General features: G+C 44.8%; 2 protein-coding genes across 2 annotated transcripts; one reads left to right on the top strand and one right to left on the bottom strand.

Annotated features, from left to right (window-relative positions):
* Positions 1-2,142: 2,142 nt before the first annotated feature.
* olfml2bb (olfactomedin-like 2Bb) lies at positions 2,143-10,694 on the bottom strand. The gene is made up of 9 exons (XM_079285655.1): positions 10,114-10,694; positions 8,886-9,158; positions 8,631-8,738; positions 7,458-7,622; positions 7,123-7,345; positions 6,126-6,722; positions 5,829-6,005; positions 4,790-4,986; positions 2,143-3,722 (listed from the first exon to the last, which is right to left on the bottom strand). Exons 1-9 carry the CDS (start codon positions 10,378-10,380, stop codon positions 3,333-3,335), a joined length of 2,397 nt encoding a protein of 798 aa, XP_079141781.1. The 5' UTR covers positions 10,381-10,694; the 3' UTR covers positions 2,143-3,332.
* A 966-nt stretch (positions 10,695-11,660) lies between these two features.
* klhl20 (kelch-like family member 20) lies at positions 11,661-21,469 on the top strand. The gene is made up of 14 exons (XM_079285612.1): positions 11,661-11,773; positions 13,535-13,598; positions 15,547-15,804; positions 15,916-16,024; positions 16,705-16,911; positions 17,345-17,503; positions 17,665-17,759; positions 17,938-18,053; positions 18,229-18,412; positions 18,503-18,646; positions 19,600-19,733; positions 19,816-20,024; positions 20,168-20,274; positions 21,305-21,469. Exons 2-14 carry the CDS (start codon positions 13,576-13,578, stop codon positions 21,387-21,389), a joined length of 1,830 nt encoding a protein of 609 aa, XP_079141738.1. The 5' UTR covers positions 11,661-11,773; positions 13,535-13,575; the 3' UTR covers positions 21,390-21,469.
* The last annotated feature ends 880 nt before the right edge of the window (positions 21,470-22,349 follow it).

Genomic DNA, 22,349 nt, shown 5'->3' with positions numbered 1-22,349 from the left:
AATGTGTCTGCAGATGCCGCTGATATCTTTAAACCAGTCAACATGCAGTGTGTGTGTGTGTGTGTGTGTGTGTTGTAAAATAGACATTATGCTCTGTGAACTTGATAGCACTGTGTTTTTGAGTGTTTGTTTGTGTCCTGTTAATTATATAATTTTGAGGACCACGTAGACATTTTCAAAAGTGAGGACATTTTGGCCGGTCCTTGCTTCTTCAAAGGCCTGTTGGAGGATTCTGACTTGGTTTTAAGGTTAAGCTTAGAATTAGGTTTAGGTAAGGGTTAGGGTAAGGTTTGGGGTTCGGTAATTGGTTGTGATGTTAAATTACAAGGTAAGGGGCTAGGAAATGCAGTATTTCAACGAGGGTCCTCACTAAGATAGAGGTACAGGGATATGTGTGTGTATGTGTGTGGTCTTCATGCTTTCAGACATTCAGACCAAGTGATTCAAGACACACACACACACACACACATTCAGCTTTGTGAGTCTCTGAGTATGCAGTTGAAGTGAATGCCTGCCTTTCTTCTGCATCCTGCTTGGTGGTCACTTACCACACACACACGCTCACACACACATGCACCACACACAGACGCGACCACATAAACATGATGGTTACATAACTTTTGATGTCATCTCCAGAGGAACCAATCAGCTTTACTGGAACACAAATCATGCTTTCGTCGTCAATATATTGTTTATGTCCATATATTTTGTTTTGTTTGAAACTTTGTCTTTTCTAACTTATGTACTCTTTCTGTGAACTGTATCTTATTGTGTGCAGGTAAGACTGTACCATTTAGATAGGGAGCCAGGAGTTGTTTTGCGATTCATATTTCCCCTTGAAAATTGGTGTGCGTGTCAGGCTGAGTTCTCTGGAGAGTCCAGAAGCAACCATGTGTCCAGAGCTGCAGAGGGCCCATGAACTTGTCCATGAAATGGAGCTATTTACTTCCCTGTGCTTGCCTGTTTGAAAATGTGTTATTGTTAGACGTGTGTTCATTACTTGAACGCATTTTTAGTCTGGATTTAGTGAATATGCAATGATCTGAGAACAAACCAGCCAAGAGTGAAAACGTCTCTCTGTGATGAAGTCTTATCAAACACCCGTTAACGGTTTCATAGGAGTCTAGGTGGGACTCTCCAACATGTATTGGTCTGTGTCATGAGGTTCACCAGCATCTGGCTGGAGCTTATTTTCCACCCTGGAATCCTTCCAGTGGCTCCTCTGCTTCCAGGAAAACTAAATCAACCCCATAAATAATGTCCACATTAGGCTGGACAAGCACGAGACAGACGCAGGAGAATGAAAGGAAAAGAAAAGGAGAGAGAGACCGGAGTTTATTCATTTGATTTCAAATAGTTTGTTATCAATTAAAAAAACGAAAAGGCAAACTTGTGGGAAAGCCGTTGAAATCAACCTTGTCTTGGGATTTTCTTCAACAAGCAATGTTTGAAAATGGTTTTAAATAAATGGACGTCAATGGTAGATGAAGCAATTACTGTACCGGAGTTAGAGCTTCCATTCCTGTTCCCAGCTGTAGTAAAACCTTATTATAACATTACTGGACAGGAGTGAGGGTAAATATGCAACACACTGATCAGAGATACAATAACAAACATACAGTACACACTTTGACCATACACAAAGATGCTGAGTTCAGGGTTCTTTCATGGCCATCTGAAACAACCAACTCCCAACTTGTTAAATAGCTTGGTCAGTGCCCTTCTGCATCCTGATACCAAGGCATCGAGGCACTCTTTTGCATCTGTATGAGACCCACAGGGCTTTCAATTAACGTCGGCTTAAACCCATTCGCCTCATTATTATAAGGGCAGAGCCACTGATGTAGTATAGAGTGGATGGGTCGAACAACCACAGGACTTTCACCCAGGAGACCGCTGTCAGTGTCCCGTGTGAGACAAAGTTTACTTATTTTGACCTGCGTACTTTGCTAATGTCAGGAACATTACAACGCACTTATTTGAACCCAAACCACAATCGTTTCCAACACCTACCCAAGCAGTTTTGTTGTGAACTGAAAACTAAGTAAGTCTACATTGGAAGTTAATTGTGAAATATGACGTTAACAAACAGAAACCGTATGTTTCATGTGAACACGGAAGTTTATTTTGAAAATACACTGCATGTAACATGTCCCTGACATGTCAAAAACTGACGCTAGAGGGGAACTTAGAGCCTTATTGTTTGAAGTGTAGAGTTGGAAGTGAGATTGTGTTGCCTTAAACGGAAACTACACTTACCTGTTGCACTTCCATAACGTTTGGTGATTTACAAGACACAAACTTAAAAATAAAAGGTAAAAATGTATGCAGCGATGAAACATATCTTAACTTCTAGCCCTAAAAACACTAGATCCTACATATCCCACAATGCAACCAATAACATCTTTTCATCCTGCCGGGTCAATGTCCAAGTCTTTCTAACTTCACACCTCCATTTGAGCATGGACGTTATAAACAAGCTAGTTCTGAAGTTCTGATTATTTTTATTTTTCAACTCAAGGTAAACAAAATGTCAACACATGCCCTTACATTGTAGTCTTAAAGCCGAAGCTGAGACAATAACCCTGGTGACATCATAAACCTCATTCTCCCAGACAAGTTTAATAATTCTTCCCCATAAACACTGCAGAGTTCCCCTTCAATAAGAGTTAAACACCACATATTTCGAACGTACTGGATCAATTCCACTTCAGCTTCGATGAGCATTGACGGTCTTGTAATATGTTAAATTAAGTGTGTACACATACACGTACATACCGCTCCTCCACAGTGATCACCATTCATGAAAAATAAACTCGATGTGAAACGGTGTGTATTTGTCCACACGCTCGAATGCTCGGAGCACGTGCTCTTAAAGAATGGGATTGTTGAATGTTTTCAGAACCATGCTGTTTCATACGGGAGTGGACAGCTGTGACCTCGTGCATGCTCATTCCAGTGATTTCTTCATGGCAGTCTGAATATGCAGAGGGTCAGGTATGCATCCTTTTTAAACCACAGCAAACTTTCCATTTGCGGAAAAAGAGAAATATGTGAATACATTTATTTACAAACATTCATATGACCCGTGGGGTTTCGTCTTTTACAAAATATATTTCCGCTTGTTTAGTGCTGCTCTTGCTGCTCGATACTGACTTTGGTCTGTATGAAAAAGCAGCAGGTCGATATACAAACACATTCAGTTAGACTGATCCACAGTCATTTAAAAAAACATTTCCGCTCTTATTACCCTATTCCTTCTGTCCTCAGCTTTGTTTGCTGGATATGCTCAATAGCTGTTGACTCTTCCAACTATGTGTCCATTCGTTGTGCTAATAAGCAAAGACGACATCGTACGTCATCTGATGTCCATCGTCCCATGCGTACAGTTTCTTGTCGAGTGGGCAGTAAGCCAGCTGGGAGGTGTGCGCGTGCATGTTCGTGAACGCCAGGCCCGGCATGCTGTGCGTGAGCGTGTGTGTGTCGAAGGCGTAGGTCACGTTGGCGTAGCGGTGCTCCATGCTGTTCACCGCGTAGAGGACGCCGCAAACCAGGAAGCTGTTTCCGTAGCGACCGCGCCGAAGACCTGTGCGGAAGCTCTGTATCGGCTGCAGGTCTCGGTGGCGGAGGTGGATGAGCAGAGTTACTTCCTGGTGGAAACCCTCTGTGTCCAGAGCGGGGTAGAGCAGCCACAGGCCAGACTCATCAACAGCAAATTCCAACTGAAATATATAGGAAGAGTTTTAGAAACTAAAATACAATTATACAATTATTAATACAATTATAATATTTTTAGATCAACAATGGATCATGTGACTACTTGCATGTAAACTGTCGCTCGAAGTGATAAACCAACAAATAAGGTGTCACCCAACTCTGCAGTTCCCACAGCTCTACACCTTTTTGCTGAAGGGCTGAGGTTCTACCCAGAACCCTTTTCATCCAAAGAACCCTTTTTGGAAGAGAGAGTTCTTCAATGATTGTTGAAGGCATGGGTGTTAAAAGATCCTCCCAGCCTACACCCTACAAAGTGATTGTGAACCATGATTGTTGTGGGTTGCTGGTGCACCACATCAGCCCCGGCCCTTAAAGAACCTCATGAGGCCCAACAATGTTGGACGTGGTTCCGTCGGCCTGAGGCTAACCTGTTAACTAAAACCATGGTTAGGGTGGAGACAGATCTACGGGATATAAAAAGAACTGTGAAGGGTTCTTGGTAGAACCCAGGTTGGTTCTAGATGAAACCCTTGAACTATAAAAGAGTTTTCGGTAGCAACCATAGGTGTGTTCCGGTTAGCACCCTTAGAGGGTGGACAGTTTCTGGATCAGGACATTGTTTGCCTAGCTTTGCATAAAGGCTTGAAGCAGGGGGTAATAAGCTCACTCTCTAACCCATTGTGACCTAAGCCTTGATTACAGTTTGTCATTTTAGGAGTAGTTATGTGGTGTATGTATTTCTTTTGTTTTTTTGATAGTCTTGTTGTTACAGTGAGGTTGCCACGTTTGGTTCCATTGGGGCTGTACAGAAACCTAAACTAAAACCTTCACTCACCAGCTGTAGCGATGAACACGCTATGAACAGCGAGCAAAACTTGCAAGAAGTTGTTTTTACTCCTCGCCATTTCACCTTTTGAACTCTAGTGATTTGTAGTGTTTTTGTTCCCCACACTGACCTTTATGACCCTTTAAAGTCCCGATTGCATGTTCCACAAATAAATCATCGTGCAGTGTTTCTTGTACAGTTAAATGTCAGTTGCCACCCTCACACTAAGTACACCATGGGTCTTACTTCAGTTTGTGTCCTGTGAGCTTGCTCCTCCAGTATAGCATCATGCAGTGTGGTCCAGGCAGCTACATATCTGTGTCTCAGGTCATATCTGATGACGTCCCTGCTGAAGGCACGGTTGTAGTAGAAAGCTCCATTAAACACGACGTGGCCGGTTCCAGTGAAACTGTAGGGCAGCTTGTATGAATTACTCGCCTGACCTGAGCAGGAAGCACACACAGAAAACATACATGCAACTGGTCAGGCTCACAATTCACATCATGACCTTTGGAACAAGTGTAACCATGACTGCATATCAAGATGTGATCCACCCATCCAGCATTGAAAGTGTTTTTGTAGTGATACTCAACTGGCTCTTTTTTACTGCCACCATGGAGATGGACCTTCAGTTAGCAGCTGTCACAACAATAGACTGTACAGAAGAAGTGGCCGTAGTCCCGGTAACGTCATCCATTGTTTTGTGGACTGACATTTTGAAGCCTCGAGTTCGTCTTTTTTTTTTTTGCAAACAGAAGTGAACAGAGCGGGTGGAGCAAAGTACAACCGAACGCTGAATAAATAAATAACCAACTGAATTAAAAACAACAACCAAACTGTTACGCTTCACTTTCATTTACTGAAAACACAATGTGAAATATTTATAATACGCCGACAAAAACACGGAAAACTTCCAGACGCAGTAGTAGTGACCTGTCAATCACAGTAGCCCCGCCCTAAAGCATCCCCTGCTTTATGGTCTATCTGACTCTAAATGGACCTTAATTTACTAAATGAACATCATGCTGTATTGAAGAAGACTTGAAACTAGAGATTGAGCCCATAAACTCATGTTTACAATGTTTACTGAGGTAATAAATCAAGAGAGAAGTAGTCATTTTCTCATAGACTTCTATACAACCAGAGGAGTCGCCCCCTGCTGGACATTAGAGAGAATGCAGGTTAAAGGCCGTTCCTTGGATTCACTTTCCAGTCTTTGAAGTTGCTGCTTGCCTTCCGAACACACACACACACACACGCACACACACACAAATAACTCCTATACCTGACTTGAAGGTGTCCATGTCTCGGAACTCGAAGAGGTTGTTGCCATAGTGACCATTAGTAAGGTAGATGACGTTGCCGTGGCCGCGCCCATCTCTCATCCACGCTCCGTCACTGAAGCCGTAAGAGTTCAGTTGAACCGGTTCAGAGATGCTGGCTACTGTGTCCTTACACACTGCTGAATAACACACACGTAAAGGTGACACTATGAATCAAGACTCGACTATAACGTGATTAGTATTTGTCAAAATATGTCCACTCACTACCGGATAAACTACAGTACTGCATGTATCTCTACCAGGCTTTTTTGTGGTCTTTGGTTGGTCAGAGGGGCTCTCCGTCCAGCTGAGTCGACTCTTGGATCCTGGCTGAGAGTCTGCCATGGGGGACTTATCGATGGGTGGACCTGCATTGGTATCTGAGAGTGAGGTGGTATGCTGATTGAAGCGAGGGGTAGACAGAATAGGGGTTGAAGTTTGTTGGGATGTAGTTGTCGGTTTGGTTGTCGTTTGTTTTGGAGCTGTTTGTGGTATGTTAGTGGTTAATTCAGTCGTTAGTTTGATAGTGGTGGGGACTGGTTTGGTTGTAGGTTGTTTGGTGGTAGTCGTCAGTTTGCTCGTCGTTGGTTTTGAAGTTGTTGGTGGTAAACTGGTGGTTGATTTATTCTTTGATTTGATGGTGGTGGGAACTGGTTTGGTTGTAGTTGTGGTTTGTTGCGTGGGAGCAGTTGGTTGCTGGGTGGGTGCAGGCCTGCTCAGTCTCCTTGATCGGTCCTCAAAGTCTAGCTGTGTGCTAACGGTGGTTGAAGGTCCTGGACTCTTGATGGGGAAAGTCTTGGTAGGTGGGAGAGACTCACGAATCAGTAAGTCCACTGAAGCATTTGCAGTTAGAGTTGCTGTAAAATAAGTAAAAAGAAAAATAGCAGTGAGGACATTTTGGTTAAATTATTATTTTTTTCGATCTGCCTGCTAGAGCTGAACACAATCCAGGTTTTTTATTGAAATTGTGCAGCGGTCACATCCTCTTTCTGTTACAGATGTTGCTGTAGTAAACAGAGTTTTGCAATGAACTCTACTTTCCAGAAGATCATATTGTTGAATGAGATTGCCAACACCTGATATGATTGTCCTTAGGAGGTTATGGATGTCCTCCAAGTGGAACTGGAACACATCCATAGGCTCAAAAGGAGCTGCATAAGGAGGGGATTACTTCCGGTTGTTGCCATCAAGTTGCAATATCTTTTCGACATAATGAGATATAAAAGCATTACAGTCGTAAGGGTACGCTAGACTTACCATTTTTTCCTTTCCCTTTGTCGTCCTTCTCTTTGTAGCTCCCTCCCTCCGCCTTGTAAAAGGTCACGCCCCTGATGACCATGCCGTTCTTGTCTGTGATAGGCTGCTTTGGCTCTGTCTTATCTTTGATTGGCTTTTGAGTTCCCGTCTTATTCCTGGTCGGCTGTTGTCGTTCCAGTCCATCCTGCTGTTGGTTCTTCTTCAGCTGACCATCAGAGTTCTTCTGCAACAGAACAAGCAAATTCCTGCTTAATTTAAAAATAATTTGGGATTTTCAGGTGAGATCATGGGTTTGCTTCTGATACGTTAGACTCAGATTTTCAGACGGTTAATACCTTCTTGTTGCTGTAGGCAGCTGCTCCACTTTTCTGTCCTGCGCGCTCCAAATCATTCACTTTCTTTTTTTTCTGCTGGGCCTTCCTCTCTTTCTCCTTTTCTTTTGCTCTTTCCTTCACACGTTCTTTCTCTCTTGTTCTCTCACTAGAATTACGGGCGACAGCCTGGAGTGCACACACACACGCACGCAGACACACACACACACACACACACACACACACACACACACACACACACACACACACAAGCTGACAGCACATGAAGATCCCATCCTAAGCTGGATTCACAACATACTCAATGGCAAACTACTTCAAGAATATGGCAACAAAAGGAAATAAAAAAACCTGAGTGCATATGAGTGCAGACATATAACTAATCCAGAACTTTACAAGACGTTTTCTGCTGTGTCACAGTAATCCAATAGCTAATTCAGCGTACTTCTAATGGCACCAGTTGCCAAAATGTAAACACATATCGGCTCAAAAAAGGGGTTGCAGTTGCCTTGATTGTCATGGAAAATATGCTCTTGACTAGCACTAGACACACGACAGACATGAAGGACACCAATCACTTTCTATTCTAACATACACAGTATATTGTGTTGTAAAACCCCACAGCAGGAGTCTCCTGAGTTTGCCAGACGACTCCAAAGTGCATCGGTTTTCCAATGTGACGAAATCAGACAACTTGTCATGTTGTCTATGACGAGAATCTTTGGTCAAAATACTGTGCTCCTATTTGCTAAACGCAAGAATTTCCTAAAAAAAACAATGCATAGCGTTAAATAAAATCCCTCTCAATCATTGCGTATGAGCCACTAGAGGTGTGTGGATACAAAGCGGCAGAAAAGGGGTTGTTACGTTGCTGTGATAACTGAAACTAAATGATATGATTGTATAATTGAAACAGGTTGAAAACTGCTGACTGCAATCATACTAATTCTGGCGATTAGAATTATTTTCCTTGTCCTGTCACCGGAAATGACAAGTGTGTATTCTGTGATTGGAGCTTCAGTCTTTGGCTAAAGGAAAGCCCGAAGAAATCCTTCTGTCATTCTTCCGAAAAACAAAGCGGACTTTTTTGAAAGAGAGTTTAGAGTTCCATTCCCTCCATGCAAGACATTCACCTAGACAGTTATAGCGGATGATTGTGCTTGTTGTGTGTGGGCTCACCTTCTCCATGTTGTCCACCCTGGTCAGCAGCTTGGTGGTGACAGAGTGGAGCTTTAACAAGTCCATTCCGTACAGAGAGCCCTCCAACAAGTCAATGATAGTCGCCAGCTAAACGGACACAGAGGTGAAGGACACAGAAAGACAACACATTGATTGGGCCGATGGGAATCGTTCTTTACCCAAAGTTCAAACTCTGCAAGAACATCTCTTCAACAGAAAGACAATTATAAGACGACATTGTGCGTGTGTTTCTACCTTGATGTCATCTTTGCTGGCCTCTTGCAGCTTTTTGAACCTGTACTCTCCCTCACAGGGGTTGACGGCGGAAGGCGGAGCCATGCACACACACTTCTTGCAGTCCGTTCCCTTGGTGACCGTCTCCACGGTGAAATAATCCTGGGAAGGCGACGGCAGGTCGCTGTCGTGGAGGCGGCTGCAGTCGGAGCGTTTGATTGGTCGGACGATACAGCGGCACACGCAGTCGGACCCTGACGACACGGTCTTCACTTTGTCGTAATCGCCCAGCAGCTGGAAGAGTTAGTTTTATTATTTAGGCCGCTCAGATTTAACAGAAACTTTGAAGAATTAATACACAAATGTGAACTTTTTACTCAACTTTGATATGAATGTATATTTGATCATTTGTATTAGTCTCTATGTTAAATATTAAGCAGAAATATTTGAATAAAGTAAACAAATTTTAAAAAGAGTTGCAGTGATGATTTGCAGCTGCAGCAGTGGTGAGCTGCCTGAGAGGAAGATAGCTACAGGCGTTTACCAACAGACCCTTTTTGGTTTGGAGAATATTACATAACCCACCCGTTGCCATGGTGCGCACACACACACACACACACACACACACACACACACACACACACACACACACGCGCGCACGCACACACACACACAGGTCTGGGGCAGATTTACACACCATTTGAGCTGAACTGACCAATTGTGGGGTTTGGAATAAGTTTAAAAGGAAAATATAGTATGGTCCAGTTGGTGTCCAATAATTACTCTCATTTTTACATTGGAAATGAGAAATGTATGGTTTACAGGCAACACATGTCCAACAAGTGCTTTGAATTCTCGTGTGGTTTTCACTTGATGAAGTGGATGGAAACTTGTCCTGAGCTCAGTAACCACTGAGATGTGATCTGACACACTGTCGGCTCATGAGATCAAATGAAGCCTCATGGAGGGAGCGGAATTCAAATTTGGCTTGGGTTGAAGTTCTGCTAGTTTAATATTGCCCACTTTTATCAAGCTTTCCAGCTTGGCCCATACAAAACTGGGTAATGTGAATAACACGTTTAAACTGGTTCTTAAGTCAATTAAAGGCTGCCTCTTTAATGTAAAATACATGAGAAATCTTTCACTGCTAGTTTTGTGCGTATGATTTACGCAATTTGTCATCAAACCACAAGTTTGTGTATGCAGTTTTGGCAGTTAAAGGATATTTGGTCACATACATTACACCGACCTGGCTAATGATATTCTCTTGGTTATCCAGCTCTTCATCCAGAGGCTCAGCGGTGGGCTGCTGAACTCTCCCCTCCGCACCCGCAACAGGAGCGTCTCTGTCCTGTTCTTTAGCCGTGGAGGGAGCATCCTTGTCCGGTTTGCCCATCTCCGCCGCTTCGGTCATCAGCATCGTCTCCCGCGAGGGGTCGGCGCTCCTGTCCGCCTCCAGAGCATCAAGTCCTCTTACAGCACAGCATAAAAGCAGCAGTGACAATCTGCGCCACATCTCTCCACAGAAGCTCTGTGGCTCAAGTAATTATCAGGTAGTTGTATTTTTAAAAAGATGATCCACCGGTCTCTAAATGACCGTTTACAGGAAAAGAGTTGTCCACTTTCAAAACGTTTGCTCCAAGTTTAACCTGAAAACAAAAACGTAATTTTACACAATAGACTCAGTTGAAGTCGATGAAGTGTGTCAGTAGAAGGATGAATGAAAAAAGACGGAGTTACGAATTGTTCAAGTATACAATTCCAGAGACAAGAGAAGGAGCTCCAATTGGTTCCATGCGACGTGTCGCCAATGAGACCTCCACACGGGACCCGGTCCAAACCAGGTCTGTGTTCATGCCCAAGAGAGAGAGAGAGAGAGAGAGAGAGAGAGAGAGAGAGAGAGAGAGAGCGAGAGAGAGAGAGAGAGAGAGAGAGAGAGAGAGAGAGAGAGAGAGAGAGAGAGAGAGAGAGAGAGAGAGAGAGAGCGCAGGCTCACCATGCATGTTTGGGACAGAGTCAATAATCCCTTAAAGGTACAGTAGCCTAATTTTAATACTCCATAGCGAATATTAAAGACCCAGTGTGTGAGATTTTGTGGACTCTAGTGGTGAGTTGCAGATTGCAACCAACTAAAGACCAACCACGGTGGCCTCCCTTAATGATTTTTTTTAATTTTTAATTTACATAGAATAAGCATATTATTTTGTTATCGCTAGACCTCCCCCCCAAAAAAAAAAAATGAAGACCGTGATGCAGATAGGATTGTCCTTTTATGGGGTATATATAGCAAATGACACAAGCAAAAATGATAAGTGGGTTTGTCTTTTGAAATAGGCATATTTCCAAGACAACTATCAGAAGTACTCACTCTTAAACAACCCAACACATTGTTGGAGGACATGCACACTCTCTCTCGGCTACAAGCATGTTGTTTCCCCTGTTTTCTTCTTAACAAAAGTAAGGTGAAGGTAAAAACAAAAACCTGTAAAGCCTATACAGATTTCTACCTTTGATCCACAAACTGCAGGTTTGCAGCGCTCTCTGGTGGATAGCAGGCGCAAATTAATAAGTGACTGAAACCTCAAAGAGAAGGGACCCATTGATAACGCTAGATACTGACTTGATTTAACTCTAAACTGAAACAATTTCCTTGACATTAGTCCAATTTATTAATACATTTCAAACCTAAACAGATATGTGTAATATTTTGATATTTTCTAATTTACTTTTACGTATACATTTGATGCAATTACGTCATCTCATACATTTATTTTGAAAAACCCAATGTCCGGAAGTGGAGCATTGCATTTGGCATGCGCATAAATGCACCAGTGTTTAGCCGACGGCATTAAATTGTAAACATTAGCAATCCGGGCAACTTCTTTCTGTCGCTGTGATGGAAGTATAAGGTAAACCCCGTCTTCAATCTGTTGTTCTGATGTTAACTTATTTTACGATAGCATTAGTTTATGTCTGTACTGATGCCGACAGACTCTCCAGCGGCCGCGGATTCCCTAAACATGTCGGCTAAGTAGGGGATGTTTTCTCGTTTTGTTTTCATTGGTTGTATCGATTCACTTAGGCACTCTACGTTTGTACTGTGTACTGAATTGCCTGTTGATTCCCCACCATAGTGCTAGCGATAGCACCTAGCTTTAGCATTATATCCTCAGCTCGTTAGCTAGCTACTGAAGCTCGCTGTTTTTTACTACGTTAACTCGGCGCATGCATGCATTCCCTCGAGTAATATCATTAGTTTCTGTCACAAACTATCGATAAACATCACTGGACCCCAATTCTGATTAACGTTAGCTAGCTAGGTGGACTGTCTTGCATCCGGATCTGTCTATCTGCTGAAACGGCTAACAGCAAACCGCTAGCTTATCCCAATAACTCGTTAATAAAGCAGCTGAGAACCAGCCACTCTCGGGGAGCTGCCGTGTATTAACGTGACATGAAGTGATGGGGCTGACATGGGGGGGGCATTTGATCACAGAGCTGACTGTAATAGCAAGTGCACATCTGAGCCGCTGTCTTGCTGATCACGTGCAACACTAATCGTTGTTTCCTTGCTGTCTCCCCCACTAACTAATCCCGATCTGTGATGAAGCTAATAACGTTCGTGTAATGTTTTCTGACAACTGTGCTCCACCTCACTTCGTTCAGGGACAGATGAGTTCCAGAGTCACTGTTTCAGTATCACGTCTACAATTATTTCAACAACAAATGAAGATGCCAAAGTTTATTGTAGGAAACGAGGACTCTAATTAAACCATCCACAGACCCACAATGCAGCTGTATAATGTATCTCATTCATTCTCTTAACCTCTTAACCGCACTGAATACAACAACAATAGATACGTTGTATTGGAATACTGTACTCAAAGCTGTTGTACACAATAAGAGACACCACAACACTCACATTTCACACCTGAGTATACCTCGCAAACACATAAGTTACCACTGCAAGAGTTACATCTGCAAAATGTATTGCAGCTTAATTCAATTTCATGCAATAAATGGATCCTGTAGTTTTATTTTGATTTTGTTTATACTGTGTAGATTCAACTCTATGGTCGTGTTTTGAGGCTGTAGAAGTGTTGTTGTATAGGACTGCATTACATTGTAAGAGGTTTTACAATACATCCAATTCACACATGTGTTCGGATAACAAATGCAGACACGTCACCACATAGTTATAGTCTCCACATGAGCTGCGGAGACTATAACTGTGTCTGCACACAACTGTACAGCATACACTTTAGGATGGCAGGGTTTCCTGCACAGCGGCGGTATTTGATTGCAATATATTGTACACTACAGGCATGTCTAATAAACTCAGTGTAAGCAAAACGGATCAATCTGATCTTGGTCTTGTTTAGAGAAATGGCTACGAGTCAAATTCACGAGGTGTGGCACAAACTATGATGATCCAAAATAAAGCAGTCAGCGTCCCCTCACAAAAGGGTGCCGTATCTTTTTATCATCAGCAGTCCAATCACATCTTTTCAAATGGAAACATAAAAGTAGGTACCAAACAAAATGTTCAAATGTGAAAGGGCTTTCTGGCAAACACTGCCACATTGACTTTGAATGTGTTGAACTCCTTCTGTGAGTGGGGGACAGACTGGCCCCAGGAAAGGTGTGATTTTGTTGTGTTGTCTTTGTAGGTCAACCCCAAGGTTTGGGACCAAACATTGCCCTTCAGTGCATGGACGCAAAGCCAATGCGCCGGTAAGTGTGCTGTGAAGGAAACTATACACTCCTTTGCAGATTGAGAAACGTGTTGGTACTCTCTCTAGACTGTTCTACAAGAACTGTGCTTTAGTCAAAGCTTAGATTCAATGTGACCACCGAGACTCTGAGTCTGGACTCAGTTTGACTGCTTTTGTATCTATATATTGCTGCGTTTGTTTTTTCTGTCTCTCTTTTGTTCTATTATGTGTGTGTGTGTGTGTGGGGGGGGGGGGGGGTTCTGGTAATGTCTGAATGTCCTATTTTACTCAAGGAAAACTCATGTAAAAACTCACATAAACAGACTAATCCCTGCCGTACAATGGTAGATGGACTTGTGTAACGCATTTCTAGGCCAACGACCATTTAAAGCGCTTTTAGACGACATGCCATTCACCCGTTCACACACAGATGGCAGGAGCTACCGTCAGACTAACTAACGTCCACACACCATACATACAGCCTTCAGGAGCAATTTTAGCGACCCGCTCTATCATTGAGCCACAGGCCCCCCCCATACAGCTCCGCCTTGATTAAAGACTACTAGTTATTGGGGTTCCTACCCAGAATCCCCACCTCCCAACCCCCAGAGTACTGGATGGATGTGACCCAGGCGACCTCAGATTGTGAAAAGAGAAGCCAAAGCTTCATGTGTTAAGCCTGCATTCTCTCGACTGACCATCAGGGGGCGAGTCCTCTGGTTGTATAGTCTATGAGAAAATAACTCTTCTTCTTCAATACAACATGATGTTCATTTAGTGAGCCCTTTGCGTTGCTGAACCTTTGGCTGCTGTCTGACATGTTAGTGGCCCAGTGGAGGGATGATGTTGATTTCTAAACCGTGGATATATTTTTTAATAAACATCCATTACAACAACTATACAGCTTTTCTTTGTACACTGTACCCACTGCCCCATTAGTGTCAATTCAGCACCATCTGCAGAGCAGCCTTCCCACACTAAATTCCCCTATCAGCCTGCACTAGTCTCATGTTTTACCTCTAAAATACACAGAGCGGGTGCATCAGTTATAAAGCAGACTGAACGCGCAGTCGGACTGGTCAGTAATAGAGGAGTTTGTTCCAGTGTCTAGTTCAGAAGCTCCTGCATTGCTCTGTTTACAATGACGCAGTGGAAATAGATTGGACTGACAGCGACTGAGGACTCCAATCATCGGCTTTTAGGGGGCAGCCCTAATCTAGATGCACTGCAGGGTCTGTGTACCTGAAGAAGAAAATGTCCTCAAATTTTGAAAACGGTATCTTTTTAATGTAACTTACATTTTGAGGTATGATCAAATGGCATTAAACTCCAGCATTTAAGCATTTCTCTGCCACAAAGCTGGGCGACTCACAGAAGACGGGTTGAAATTACTTGTGACAATCGAAGCAGCCGAGGCAGAGATCACCGACATTTATTTAATCCGAAGTTTAAATTAAGCTTCAAAAAGGCGAAATGCTACCTTCCAGCCATTTCATCATGCAAAGCCCGTCTTTCATGAGATCCTCTCGACCTCGTCTTTGCCCTCTTCTGTCTAAATACACACCTTCAGTATTTTAGTGAGACATTTTAATCCTCAAGCTCCTCTCTTGTTGCAAAAACAATAAAGGATTATTGTACCATATTTCCTAAGGCCTATTCTCTCAGGTCTGACATAGCAATAATATAATAGTAATGGTGAGGATGATAATAAGAATCATAATACATTTAATTAACTTTTTAAAAATTTGTATAAAAAACGGGCTTCAAAAGAGCAGGTATATTATTAATCCACACATTAAGAAAAGTAATTGATTGTTAAACATCAAGGTAGAGAAATAAACTAATATTAAATACAATTTAAAAAAGAAAACGTAGCAATAGAGCTGAACCAGAGGAGTTGTTAAGATGTTGAATAAGGACCAACGGTATATTTACATCTAATCTTTGCCCCTCCGGTCCTTGTTTAGGGCCACCAGCGCACGCCAAGACGCCACTGGAATGGACATCACCAGCCGCTGTACTCTGGGGGACCCCAACAAGCTCCCAGAGGGTGTCCCCCAGCCCGCACGCATGCCCTACGTGTCAGACAAACACCCGCGGCAAACCCTGGAGGTGATCAACCTGCTGAGAAAACACCGGGAGCTCTGTGATGTGGTGCTGGTGGTGGGCGCCAAGAAGATTTATGCTCACCGCGTCATCCTGTCGGCCTGCAGCCCTTACTTCAGGTACAAGGAGGCCACTTGCAGCTGCTGAAGGCAAACACATCCGGACACGAATCCACGTCAAAGTGCAGGAGTGCTGGCTGTGACGGTGATACGTCTTGATGTTCCCTTCAGGGCGATGTTCACTGGGGAGCTGGCGGAGAGCAGGCAGACGGAAGTGGTCATCCGCGACATCGATGAGAGAGCCATGGAGCTGCTCATTGACTTTGCCTACACCTCACAGGTAACGACAGTTTCTATTTGCCACTCGGGGTCAGTGGTGTGTTTAGAGTAACACAAAATGCCATGGGCCACTGTTGGGAACGCGTAATAGGGATGGGAATTGATTCGTTGTTGTTTTTTTAATCGATATTGCTTCCTCTTATCGATCTGATTTTAATGTTTTATTTCGCTTTGAAAACATCTTAAAATATTCTCGCCAAAAATAACATTTTACAAGATTATTTTTGAGCACATCACAATAAGGTTATAATTTCCCTTCGTCCAATGCTCATTTTTACTGAGTAGACCTTGAAGGCATCATAATGTAAATCAATGCAATCTCCAAATACTCCATATGCAGCGTCCCCTCAGCTTTTTTAGTGCCATGCTTTTTGAGCATTCAAAATCAACTAACGCATGAAACATGGTGTTACATCATCGTGCGCATGCAGCTGTCGATCAGCCTCGATAAGAGGAATCGAAAGTCACCGAGGTGTGCGATTCCAAGGAACCTGTCTCCATCGCCACCCCGAACGTGTAGCCATATTAACCAAAAGCTTGCAGATGGTCACCAGAGCTAATAATCTGAGAAGGAGCTGCAGGGTTCTGTAGCCAAGACGGGGGACACTCTGCAGACAGGTCTCGCTCGAGCGTCTGCTTAAAAGAGCATGTGACGAGTGTCTGATGTCCTGAACCTCCCAGGTGACGGTAGAGGAGGGAAACGTCCAGACGCTGCTCCCCGCCGCCTGCCTCCTCCAGCTGGCTGAGATCCAGGAGGCCTGCTGCGAGTTCCTCAAGAGGCAGCTGGATCCCTCCAACTGTCTGGGCATCAGGGCCTTCGCAGACACGCACTCCTGCCGCGAGCTGCTCCGCATCGCAGACAAGTTCACCCAGCACAATTTTCAGGAGGTAAGCCCATGGATGAGAATCCCCGTGCCCTAGAATTCTCAAAGTCGTATGTTCTAGTAGATGTTAGTGGTTGGTTTGTTTCGGGTTTCTCTCTGTTCTCCCGTCCTCATTCCAAGCCTCAGGATGCGTGCACACAGTCACTAATGCAGTTGTTGGTGCGACTCTGTTTCACTGCATCATTTTGACATGAAGTTGTAAACGTGTGAAGAATTCCAGTCTCTTGACTCATGAATAAGAAAACATCATGCGACGTCAGAGCTTTTGTGCTGACACGGCAGAGAAGAAGGGAGCCGTCGCTACATCGCATTCGGAACGTGTAGCTTCACAGCACATTGCTTTTCAAAATAAATGCATGCAGTCAAAGTGTAAGGTGTATTTAGCGTCCCGTCTTTGTGGCAGAGCCGCTGACTGACTCTGTCCCCGTTTGTCTTAGGTGATGGAAAGCGAGGAGTTCATGCTGCTGCCTGCCAACCAGCTGATCGACATCATTTCCAGCGACGAGCTCAACGTGCGGAGCGAGGAGCAGGTCTTCAACGCGGTGATGGCCTGGGTGAAGTACAGCATCCAGGAGCGCCGACCACAGCTACCGCAGGTTTGTGGCTGAGGAAGTATCTCACCACGGCAGTCGGCGGCTTTGTTGCCGGGATGGTTCCGGGTGTACATTCCAGTTCTAAACCCTCGGCGTTAACTTCAGGCTTCTGTTGTGGCCCAGCAACCCTCTGAGACTGACGTGGGTTTTCCTGTGTTCTGTAGGTCCTGCAGCATGTCCGTCTGCCGCTGCTCAGCCCCAAGTTCCTGGTGGGCACCGTTGGGTCAGACCCTCTCATCAAGAGCGACGAGGAGTGCAGGTGAGGGCTGTTTGTTTGTGGGACGTTTCGATGTTTTGAGTGGGAAAGATGCTGCTGATCTGAATTTAGTGGATTCTCTTTTTACATTATTGAACAGTATGACAAATGCTGAGAGGAGAAACTCCATTTGGTACGATGAGAATGATACAGTGATTATATACATCTATTTCTATTCCAGAGACCTGGTCGATGAGGCGAAGAATTACCTGCTGCTGCCGCAGGAGAGGCCACTGATGCAGGGCCCCAGAACCCGGCCGAGGAAACCCATCCGCTGTGGGGAGGTCCTCTTTGCAGGTCAGTACCGAATAGGCCCGGATCACACAGACACCTCGCCCTTTAAAACCCATTGTTTTCCGATGGTACGCTGCGTTTCCCTGGTATCAAGTAAGTAGACTAAGTGAAGCAATGAATCCTCTTCATCGTGTGATCATTTAACGTTGCGCACTCCTCTCCTCTCCTCGTCACGTAGTCGGCGGTTGGTGCAGCGGCGACGCCATTTCCAGTGTGGAGCGCTACGACCCCCAGACCAACGAGTGGCGGATGGTGGCGTCGATGAGTAAGCGGCGATGCGGAGTCGGCGTAAGCGTTCTGGACGACTTGCTGTACGCTGTGGGGGGTCACGACGGCTCGTCATACCTCAACTCCGTGGAGCGGTGAGCGGCCCGATCTCTCAGACTTGGGTCTAGAATTCTAAATCTGAATATGTTATTACATGTTGTCTTTATTCCATCTCTCCTGTCCAGATATGACCCGAAGACCAATCAGTGGAGCAGTGACGTGGCCCCCACCAGCACGTGTCGTACCAGCGTGGGAGTGGCTGTCCTCGGCGGCTATCTGTATGCTGTAGGGGGACAGGACGGGGTTTCCTGTCTCAACATCGTAGAAAGGTATGATAAATCGTCCATGTTTTTACCCGTATATTAGGTGCTAGTTCAGCATGTTATGTGTCACCCAGGTGGCAACCTCCGGTTCTACCGAATGAAGCCGATGCTTCATGTCTGAAACTTAAATCCTCTCTAGTTTCCATCAGGGACATTAGAGACTCCTCTGGTTGTGTAGAAGTCTATGAGAGAATGACTCTACTTCTCTTGATTTATTCCCTCAGCAAACATGAGCCAGACTCGTCCTCTTTACTTTGGGCTTCACTGTTCATGTCTTAATGTTTTTTTATGCCACAGGCTGATGTGACATTATGTGCCTACCGGCTTCTCTTTTCATAGGTTTTCCTCACCACAGCCCTCTCTTGGCTAGTGGTTGCATTGGACTTCATTTAGTCAGAAAAGGTTGGAAATGTGCCATCACAAAGTATTTTATCCTTTTTAATTTAAATGTTTTAATGATCATAAGATGGGTTGATTTAAAGGTGGAGTCTCTGCTTCCAGTCTCCCTCGCGGTCCGCTAGCTGTCCGTTCTGTGGGTCAGACAGAGCCACTAGGGCTGTACCCAATGCCGCTTTTCAAGTTTTCAATAAACGCATGATTTGCCACGAAAAACACTGTGGCCATTGTGTCAATATGTCTGTCTGAACTCAGACTTCCTTCTGGTCCGCGTGCACATAAAGCGGGTGCCCCCTTGTGTGTAGTCAAACGCTGCAGAAGACTCTGCGATTCTGCAGCATGCGCTCCTTCTGCTCCAGTGGTGCAGCTACACCGACGCACTCCAAGGCCTCCAGTCCCTCAATGACGGACAGCCTGCAGATTGTCCCGTCGCTGTTTTCAGAACTTCAGTCAAAGACAGAAAGTATTCGGTCAGAGTGACCTCTGCTCTTGGCCACGCCCACATTGACTGGCTAATATTCACACAGAGACGTTTTGAACATGGCGTCCTTCTTACGCTGTAGGTATGATCCCAAGGAGAACAAATGGACTCGCGTGGCCTCCATGAGCACCAGGCGGCTGGGTGTAGCTGTCGCTGTGCTGGGGGGCTTCCTGTACGCTGTCGGAGGGTCCGATGGGACGTCGCCATTAAATACAGGTGTGGTACTGAGTCACGTGATGAGTACAATCGTAAAGTAACCCAGAGCGTTGATAGTATTTCTCCCTCTCTTTCTCTTCAGTGGAACGCTACAACCCTCAAGAGAACCGCTGGCACACGGTGTCCCCGATGGGAACCAGGAGGAAGCACCTGGGCTGCGCCGTCTACCAGGACATGATTTACTCCGTTGGAGGGAGAGACGACACCACGGAGCTGAGCAGCGCCGAGCGTTACAACCCCAGGACCAACCAGTGGTCCCCCGTGGTGGCCATGACGTCCAGACGGAGCGGGGTGAAACATTGTTTTAGTTCCTACTTCACGGTCATGCGTCAATAACTGCATTGAATATGTGTCAGTTAAGTTACTGTAGTTGATGTTAAAGATACTGACGGTGGTTTAATGTGTGTATGAGGCTGACGTGTAACTGTGTGTAGGTGGGCTTGGCTGTGGTGAATGGTCAGCTGATGGCAGTGGGAGGCTTCGATGGGACGACGTATCTCAAAACGATAGAAGTCTACGACCCTGATGCCAACACATGGAGGTGAGAGGGGCTACAAAACAAAACCTTGAATGTTATCGATATTCGTTACCTCGGGGAAACATTGAAAGAATACAACTTTTATTTGTATTCAAATAAAATGTATCGAGGCTATAAAACGCCTTTTCTTTTCTTGGCTAGGAGCAGTAAACAGCAGAATGACTTTAATAAAGGAATATAACTTAACATCTTCTTTAATGAGCTACCGCCATTGTGCTGTCCTTTCCTGGTTTGACCCTGTGAGGTTGCCGTGGTCCGTCAGTGTGGAGTGCTGAAGCAGCAGGTTAAGCTAGCAATGTGAAGTAAAGCAGCGACTAGTTCATGTCCTCAGAGCAATGGAAACGTATGACTAAAATAGTTTGTGACGGTAATATTATCACAATGCTAATTCCCATTAGCACATCACTGGTAAGTCTAATTACGTGTTAGCATTGAGCTAACTAACACTAGTTATTTGCCACATGGTTGTAGGCAGAGCATCGACCTTATTGTACAACAGCACAGACGCTCTGTCGTCCAAACGAAACAGCAAACTTTATTTTTCCTTTCAACTTTGACAAAGGCAGCACAGACCAGGTCCTCTCCCTCTGTTCTTAACTTTCACAATAAAAGCCCTGGACAAATACACTGTTCACCAGATGGAACTCAAATTCAAGCCAAGCATTTTAATAGAATATCTTGCAGCAGTTTAGCACTGACAGACTCTGCTCTGGATCTATAGGATCCTTTCCTGCTGGGGTTAAGTTAGAAGTAAACGCTTAGTCACAGCACACAAGACAACCCTTTACTTGATCAGATCGTGTGCTGTTACACACACTCGAGAAGAGGTGATTAGACCTGCACAAGGACATCCTGTAAGAAACAATGAAGTACACGGGCAAAAAGTCCAAAGAAGGTAACCAGCAGATAACATATTGACTTTCTTTAATCTGTCTTGTCCTGCTCTGCTGCTGTGTTCACATCCATGAACGCACACTTGCAGTGTATATTGTGTCGTTCCTCTTTCCTCATCATGTCCCTCTCCTCTCACCAGGTTGTATGGAGGAATGAACTACCGCCGGCTCGGTGGGGGGGTGGGCGTCATCAAAATGACTCACTGTGAATCTCACATATGGTAACACAACCCCCCCCCCCCCCCCCCCCACACACACACACACACACACACACACACGCACACATTCACACACTTCTCCTCATGTTGCAATGGATGCCTCGCTTCACCGACACCTGTGCCTCCGAAAGAGACGCTGTAGTTGAAGCGAGGATGAGGGAGACATGGGGGAAGGGAGGGAGACGAGACGGAGAGAGGAACAAACTTTGAACTCTAGCTCATCCCCCCCCAACACTCCGAGGTCATCCACTTTGGGATACCCTTGATGTCTTCATCGGTTGGACCATGGTCAGCATGAAGTGCTCCGCGAGCCGAGGTCTACAGCTTCCAGTTTGGAGAGGACGGGCCTTTTCTCCTCTCACCCTCCGAGCATCTCGGTCTGGACCGTTGGACTCGCCGTCTGTTACGGAGCTCAACCTGCTGCTGGAGATTAGTTTACATTTCAGAAGTTGAAGACGTTCAAGCATCGGCTCACTGCAAATCAACCACCCGGGGAAGAAATATCATTCTTTGGTTTTAACTTTAAAATGTTCCTGAGCATCCTTCAACGAGTTAACAAAGAGAACTCAGCGTCCGTTCATCGTGTGAGGTCGATTACTTCCTGGAGACACAACATTGCATTTCTGACTGTCGGAGGTAAATCCACCCTTGCATCCTGTTTTCTGCGTTGGGCTGTGAAGCATGATTCCTACTCACTGCTGTGGTACCTGTTGTTACATTAAGGTGTTTACAGGCTCCGATGCGTCTTGAAGGATCATCTCAACCTGTTGTCGCTCTTCTCCTGATTGGCTTCGGTGAACAGTTTGATTGACAGGTGGTTCATCCAATGGCCTGCCGAGTAATCTTTTTTGTGATAGCCTCCTCTGTTCTAAACGGCTCGTCAGACGATTCTGTTTCAACAACCCCGTCTCCTACAAAATGACGTTGCTATGCAACTAAATTCTCTGAAAACTGTACAAAACCGTCT

The sequence above is a fragment of the Melanostigma gelatinosum genome, assembly GCF_949748355.1.
Source record: "Melanostigma gelatinosum genome assembly, chromosome: 15".
In the NCBI taxonomy this organism is placed as follows: Eukaryota; Metazoa; Chordata; class Actinopteri; order Perciformes; family Zoarcidae; genus Melanostigma; species Melanostigma gelatinosum.
This window is presented reverse-complemented; position numbering and strand designations above follow the sequence as displayed.